This window comes from Platichthys flesus, chromosome 16, assembly GCF_949316205.1.
Source record: "Platichthys flesus chromosome 16, fPlaFle2.1, whole genome shotgun sequence".
Classification (NCBI taxonomy): Eukaryota; Metazoa; Chordata; class Actinopteri; order Pleuronectiformes; family Pleuronectidae; genus Platichthys; species Platichthys flesus.
The window spans coordinates 7,413,757-7,421,610 of NC_084960.1; the positions used below are offsets into that span (position 1 = coordinate 7,413,757).

A 7,854-nucleotide genomic window follows, 5' to 3' on the forward strand; every position below is an offset into this window, starting at 1 on the left:
AGCAGGGGGCGTGCCGTGTGGTTCTCTGTGAAGAGTAATAAATCCCTTACTTTTTAACTAAACCTTGTGGTTCGAGAGGGGAAAGTGGAGTTTGATCCCTCAGCGAGTGGAGGAAGCTTCAACAAACAAGCGTGAGATTCCTGGGTTCGTCCTCTGATCATTTGTGACGTACCCTGTTGTTTGGGGAGGAAACAACAAACTGGGCTCAGGACAGTCCAGCTGGAATAATATCAGTGTGTGGACACTTGCTGAAAAGTGAGTTAAATGTTTAATCTAACTTTTCATCGATCTTTCATTTTTACAAATGTTACTCAGAGAAGTTAATTTTTAACGCGGCTGTCTTGGGTGTGTTATTGCTCGCTGTGATTGTCCCTCATGTTCATACTGTTCATTTAAAGATCCCCTTTGTAGCAGGCTTACAGGTGATGGGGGACAAAATCTGTTAGCATATTTTAAATCGATATCTCATCCAAACAGGCATAATAGAAGAAAGCCTTTCTTGATTTTATCTGTCTATCTATTTAAGTTCTGTCATTTGTTTTGTTGTCTTGCTTATTGTGTGACTGTGTTTTGAAAACTTCCACATGAAGAAAGTCTATTATATTATACTATTCAAAATCCACAGTCCTAGCTAAGCATAAAACAACTTCCAAAGTTTATCAGAAGTTATGTTAACAACTTAAAATATTAAAAAGTAAAAGTTTAATGTTAGCATATGAAAGAAATACATCTCAAACAAATACATGTACTTGTTGGTATCAAGAGTCCAAGGTGTGATGCGTTTCATGGGGCAGTAATTACCTGCAACAGTTTATTATGTTTCTGATCAAAGATAATAAAAAATACACTATATAATCTGTTGATTTCTTGGTCCCCAGATGACTTTTTACTTTGAGGGGGGGCACCGAGCGACCAGCATGACCAGCATGACACCATCATCCTCTCCATCGCCCTCTCCTGGGCCCGGCACTTCTCTTACCACTGTGGATATAGTGGTGCTGGTGATCTACTTCATGCTGGTGCTGGCGGTGGGATTCTGGGTAAGTGCAGTGGTAAAGATGTGGTTCACTGCTTCAACACTGATACCAAGCATCAGCTGTTTCCTGTCAGACAAACCAAAAACAGCAGTGAATGTTTTACTTTTATTAAAATCCGGTTTTAGAATTTGTCTTGAAAGCAAATGTCCCTGAAGTCCCTCGATAAGAACAGAGCTGTCCTGTATCTTTTCATCTTTAGCACAAGTTAGGTTTCACTTTTCCAGCTCATCTTCTTCTCATGGTCATGTCTGAGATCCTGCACTTTCTCTCTAAAGTCACCGGCTGGACTTCAGTGAGTAGTGGGCTTTGTGACCGAAAGCCAGTGCATGTGGGAAGCAGCGAGCCCACAGACCACTGCATTCATTTCACTGGTTTTCCTCCAATAACCTCTTCTGCTGTCTGGCTTTTGAGCCGCACCTCAAATGTTGTGGATCAAAGGTGACAGAGATTATTTTATAAAGGCCAAACTGAGAACAGCCTTCCATTTAGTTCGGGATCCTGTTGCGTCCCAGGCTGTATGAATGATATTCCTTCTGCACGTGTACAGTATCTCTAAGAGGTGTTTTTTCTTTTTCATTTTTCTACCAGTCCATGTGGAAGACGAAGCGCAGCACGGTGGATGGGTACTTCCTGGCTGGGAAGAGCATGACCTGGTGGCCGGTGAGCTCAACACCAGAGAAACGTCCACAGAGCACAACAGAAACGCTAAAGAATTGAAGTGAAGCATGTTTTTATCACTGGATCCTCCATCTCTAATCCTTCACACTCGCGTAGACAGAGGCCAAATGTTGTGTAGTAGTAATTGCAGCACAGGGTTGATCCTCACTCTGACTCCGGTGTGTTCTCAGGTGGGGGCCTCACTGTTTGCCAGCAACATTGGCAGCGGACATTTCATTGGCCTGGCCGGGTCCGGGGCCGCAGCAGGGATTGGAGCAATTGCTTATGAATGGAATGTAAGAGGCTGCACATTATCTCGCAAAATGTGAAATATGTATCATATAAATTTTGTTAAGAGTGTTAACATGTTGATATATCCATTGATCACCAGGGCATGCTGATGGTGCTGATGCTGGGTTGGCTCTTCCTGCCCATTTATATCGCCTCTGGGGTGAGATGTCTACGCAGACAGTTGAATATCCCACACGTAACACGTGCACATGCGTAATTTGTCCGATTATATTGTCTTTTTTTTCTTTTCTAGGTCACAACAATGCCAGAATACCTGCAGAGGCGCTTTGGTGGTCGAAGGACGCAGTTATTTATAGCCGTCCTGTCCTTGTTTATTTACATTTTCACAAAGATATCGGTACGAGACAAATGCACAATAATGCTATTTTGCTTTCTGTTCTGTTGTGTGCATGTTCTTCAAGCTTCTCTGTGGCGTGTAAAGAACAAATCCTGTGTGTTATGTGCGTGTGTGTGTGTTTCTCTCCAGGTGGACATGTATGCTGGTGCATTGTTTATACAGCTTGCTTTACGGTGGAATATCTACGTGGCTATAGTGCTGCTGCTGTCAATCACGGCTCTCTACACTGTAGCAGGTGACGATTCTACTACCTTTGCCATTTTAAAACACATACAAATTGTTATATATCTCTTGCTGCATGTGTTGTGTGTTGTGTCCCAGGTGGTCTGGCTGCAGTCATCTACACAGATGCTGCTCAAACTGCTATCATGCTGGCAGGAGCTCTTACCCTCATGGGCTTCAGTAAGTCACGCTCCACACCAGACCCTCCCACCTGCAGCACTTTACCTCCCTTTATAAATGTTGTCCCCCTTTGTGAGGCTTTGCCGAGGTCGGTGGCTGGAATGCTCTGATGGAGGGGTACGCCCACGCCATCCCTTCCATCCGCGTGCCGAACTCGACCTGCGGTATCCCCCGAGAGGACGCGTTCCACATCTTCAGAGACCCGGTGTACTCTGATCTGCCTTGGCCTGGGGTCATCATCGGCATGTCCGTCCCCTCCATGTGGTACTGGTGTTCGGATCAGGTAAAAAACGCCCAGAAAATTGGAAAATACAATAGATGTGGTTAAGATGTCTGATTATTATATAAAAGAGTAAAATCAAATGTCACGAATCAGGATATTTCAAGAAACCTTTTCTTAAAGATAGAAATGAATCAGGAATTTCAAACTAGTTGATATGCTGGGAAGAACATATTTGCCCAAATCGGGGTCTTACATCTAGAAGCTGCAAAAAATGTCATTTAATATATGTTTTTTTAACAAATTTCTCAAAGTTAAGTAGTGAAAATGTATTTTTCTCAACAGCTCCACCTTTTTTTTTTACATCAGACAGTTTAATTATTCCATTTAAACAATATCAGTTTTAAACTTTTCAAACCAGCTAAACCCGGCACAACAGAGCTTAACAGTATCTCATTTGTGCACATACGACCAGTGACTGTTAATGTATCAGTAATTGAGCTATTTATCATTTTATAATAACTTTAGAAAGGGGACTTTATAGTTTGGATCACACTGATAACAATAAGCAATGTTAAGTTACTCGCTAACCAGCAGTCTCTGGTCTCTGACTGGGGGGGGGGCTGTGGTTGTGATTCTCTGCAGGTGATTGTACAGCGCTCCCTCGCTGCCAAGAACCTGACACATGCAAAAGGAGGCTCGCTACTTGCTGCTTACCTCAAGATTTTGCCTTTTTTTGCCATTATGCTGCCTGGCATGATCAGCAGGATCCTTTACACAGGTAGGATATGCATGTGTATGTCAATGATTGTGTGTTTATACTTAAACGACTTAATTAACCCCGTAAATGGACTCGATTCTGGAAGTTAGTCTTCAGTTGACAACTCATGGTTGCATAATGCAGATAGTTTAAAGTCCCCTCAGGTGAAATCACATCAACATCCGTCTGACTGGTGCCTTTAAATGATTAAAATACATATTTGGGGTCAAATAGATTACCTTGACAAAGTATTTCCACCTTAACCCTGCAGTTAACAATTTCCTGTGTAGAAAAAAAACTGATTCAGACAGCCAGGGTTTGTGATGTCACAAAAAGCATTGAACCATCCTGTCAACTTTTGGGTGGGGCAGACGAGCTGGAAAGGTTCCTCAGCAGGGGTGGGGCCAAATCAACATATTCATAGATCCCAGTCACTCAAGGAGGAGGGAAGGTATCAGTTGAAGGCCTTGAGGGGAAGTTTTTCATGTCAAAGTTTTTCAATATGTCATGTGGAGGAAAAAGGAAGGTGGGTGAAGCAGGTCCAGTGGGAATTTAAGAGATCAGAGTGATGCTGGTAAAACAGGGTCAAACATTGTGGATGTGTGAGTTTCAGTTGTGTGTGCGTTATTGGGCAGATGATGTGGCGTGTGCAGAGCCTGAGCAGTGCAAACAGATCTGCGGCAATCCAGTGGGTTGTTCAGATACCGCCTACGCCAGACTGGTTATGGAACTGCTGCCGACAGGTGAGACATCTGTTGTGTCCCCCCCCCCCCCCCCCCCCGTCCAGCCTTATGCTCTCTTATTTACTCTGATCTGTGTGTTTTTTTGTGCCCAGGATTGAGGGGTCTGATGATGGCGGTGATGGTCGCCGCCCTCATGTCCTCTCTGACCTCCGTCTTCAACAGCGCCAGCACCATTTTCACCATGGACCTGTGGAAGAGTTTCAGATCCCATGCCACCGAGTGGGAGCTCATGATTGTGGGCAGGTATGTGAGCAGATCGGAAAAAGTAGACGTAACCGGAAATATAGTTCTTGTTGCACCACTACATCCTGTATTGAAGCACTGGTTTGTGTGTGCAACAAAAAAATGGACCTTGATGAAAAAAATCTGGCATTTGAGGTGCAGAGCAAAGAGTAAAAGGAATCCGGACTCTGCAGTGACTCAGCCTGTGTCAGCTTCTTTTTCCACTGGGCCTTAAATTAAAGTTTAAAAGGCTTATATACTTAGGATTATTTCCTGTCCACTTTTACCATCTACATTTAAAAAGTAACCATGTGTGGTGTTAACCACTGTGCACTTGGATCATTTCATTTTTCTGTCATGCTCACCCTAACCCGGTCCTCATATTTCCAAGTAATTACTTAAACAGATTTTTCCTCCACACACACACACACACACAATCATTACTCCATGTCCTGTGGTCATATTACATCGTGCCTTTACAGAAATGAACTGCTCAATTTTTCATTCACTCTGCAGGGTGTTTGTTCTCATGCTGGCGGTGGCGTCCGTGCTGTGGATTCCTGTTGTCCAGGCCAGTCAGGGGGGGCAGCTCTTTATCTACATCCAGTCCATCAGCACCTACCTCCAGCCCCCAGTCTCCATCATCTTCATCTTGGGCTGCTTCTGGAAGAGGACTAATGAGAAGGTGGGGATGTGCGTCATTGCCCAGTGTAATTTTTTAATCTATTCTAATATTTATATTTTTGGGGGAAAAAAGAGAAAAGTAAATCACTCCGAACAAAGGACTATATAATGCACTGCAGTCCCAAACTAGGGGTTGGGACCCCTCGGGAGGTGGGAATAAAATAAAATAATTTCTAGTAATAGAAATAGCCTATTTCAGCCATCATTGTTACAAAAGGTGAAAGATAGTTGTTAAATTTACAAGTGGCGAATTCTTGCAAACTATCTCAAGTGTCTGAAACCTTTATTTTGGGAGTCAGAGGCTGAAACCCTGGAATATTTTGTATTTTTAAATGTGATTTAAAATAATACCTTCATGTCTTTGTGGTTGTAGATATACTTTTCTATTTGATTATTTGGTAATGTATAGATATGCTTTACAAATACAGTAAATTACTCATTACCACACTTCCTCTCCTGTTGTACTGTAGCCTGACAGCAACATGACTGCACAGAGTCCTTATATTCCATTACAGATAGAACAAAGGTCGGCTTCTATTTTCTTTGACTCTCTTCTCCTCTCTCTCTCTCTCTCAGGGGGCCTTTTGGGGCCTGTCTATCGGCCTGTTGGTGGGCTGCATCCGCATGTTGCTGGACTTCATTTACCCGGCGCCCCTGTGCTACGAGGAGGACACCAGGCCTGCGGTGTTGAAATACGTCCACTACCTCTACTTCTCCGTCGTGCTGTCCCTCATCACGCTGGTTGTGGTGGTCGTGGTCAGCCTGACCACGGAGGAGCCCAAACCGGAGCAGGTGAAGTCACAGTTGGATCTGCTTTGTAATATCTGAGTCCAATTTGTGCTAATATTAGAGAGTAAAGCAAGACTTCTTCTCTGGTCACAAATTCAAATGTAGAAAGGAAAGTTTGCTTGTGAAGTTTTTATTGCAGGGAAGCAAACAGGTTTAAACCACAACCATTTTCATGTATATACATACAGCAGGTTTCCTGCCTAAGAATAACGTTGTGATAAATGCACTGATAAAATCAGTTTGCAGACTTCTTCTTTAACACTGGAGCTTACAAACACAGGGATCCGCAGCAATGCAGCACCAGTAGGTGTCATGAACACCTCAGGAAACGTTTAAGACAAAGGGATATTTGTTTACAGTTCAAAGATTTGAAACTCTGGCCTTATTTAATCATTATTTGGCCTCTTGATTAAAACTACTTCTGCCTATTTATTGCTAAAATTAACATCCAACTTAACATATGCAGTTTTCTGGGACAGACAAATATAAACAGATGCCCTCTGAAATGTCTGCGAGTTAACTATCTGTCTTACAGATCACTCGTCTTACCTGGTACACAAGGTTTGACCCCGTGGAGCCCAAAGTGAATGTGGTCCCGGTGGAGCGGAGCAGTAATACCATAGAGATCACGGGTCAGACAGATGAGATGGGAGTTATAGGAAAAGAGCAGGAGGCCACCAGCGATACTAAAACATGTCATCACAGGAAAGGTGGGTCTGTCCTGTTTGTCATGACTCTTTTCCATTCCACTATGTTTCCCTAATTCTGCCGAGCACACCCAGTGAACAATGCAAAAACGTTTCCTCTGTCCAGACTCCTCATCCTCTGTGTCCAGCATCCAAAGCCAGTCCAGGCTGATGTCTGCCGTCTACTGGATGTGCGGGATGGAAAGACAGAAGAAGGGGGAAAGGCCTCCTGCACCTGAACAGATCATCGGCTCTCTGGAAGAAAAGCCACGTCTGCGCCACATTATCAACGCAAACCTCATCATTTGCATCTCCATCACTGCTTTTATCATTGGCTTCTGGGCCTGACGGGAAGGTATTGACACTCCTCATGGACACGTGGTGTGTGGCTTGGGTAAAATGTTGTGTACAGACTTTCTTATCCTTTAATTCATTCATTGAAACAATAAAATGTTAAACATGGACCCTGTTTATTTGAAAGTATCCGGATCAGGGGGTGGATCCAGGAATTTTTACCCTTTTCTTTACAATTGGGAGATGTGGTGCTTTATTACGTTTTCACAAATTTCTGAGGGGAACAATTCCCCTTGATAAAAACAGATCTGGCACATTTAGGAAACCGATATCTATGAGTGTGTGAAATTAGGAGCAGCTTGATTGAATAAAAAGGGACTTCAGTGGTCTGTGCCTTCTAGTCTGTAAATCAAACGATATGACAAGTGCGACTCATTTGTCGTACATCTTTAACTACATTTATTTGTGACACTGACTTTTTTGAATTCTTGGCAACATATGGTAAATGGTTTTGTATTTATATAGCACTTTTCTAGTCTTGATGAACACTCAAAGCGCTTTACAGTAGTTTTACATTCACCCATTCACACACACATTCTTACAGTGCATCTATTCGCAGCACTTTGTTATTCTATGGGGGGGCCATTCGGTGTTCAGCATCTTGCCCAAGGACACTTCCGCATGCAGATGGGTCAGACTGGGGATCGAACT

General features: G+C 43.3%; 1 protein-coding gene across 1 annotated transcript; it reads left to right on the forward strand.

Moving 5' to 3' along the window:
- Positions 1–98: 98 nt before the first annotated feature.
- Positions 99–7,311, forward strand: slc5a11 (solute carrier family 5 member 11). Its single transcript, XM_062407349.1, has 16 exons — positions 99–255; positions 879–1,040; positions 1,626–1,697; positions 1,886–1,990; positions 2,086–2,145; positions 2,239–2,343; positions 2,473–2,578; positions 2,665–2,745; positions 2,823–3,028; positions 3,611–3,746; positions 4,361–4,468; positions 4,561–4,711; positions 5,207–5,375; positions 5,951–6,166; positions 6,699–6,873; positions 6,977–7,311. Exons 2-16 carry the CDS (start codon positions 879–881, stop codon positions 7,195–7,197), a joined length of 2,073 nt encoding a protein of 690 aa, XP_062263333.1. The 5' UTR covers positions 99–255; the 3' UTR covers positions 7,198–7,311.
- The last annotated feature ends 543 nt before the right edge of the window (positions 7,312–7,854 follow it).

Coding starts and splice junctions, on each gene's coding strand:
- slc5a11 (XM_062407349.1), top strand. CDS start 879: ATGACTTTTTACTTTGAGGGGGGGCACCGAGCGACCAGCATGACCAGC. Junction 2,146..2,238: donor CCATTTATATCGCCTCTGGG/GTGAGATGTCTA, acceptor TTTCTTTTCTAG/GTCACAACAATGCCAGAATA. Junction 6,874..6,976: donor AACATGTCATCACAGGAAAG/GTGGGTCTGTCC, acceptor TCCTCTGTCCAG/ACTCCTCATCCTCTGTGTCC.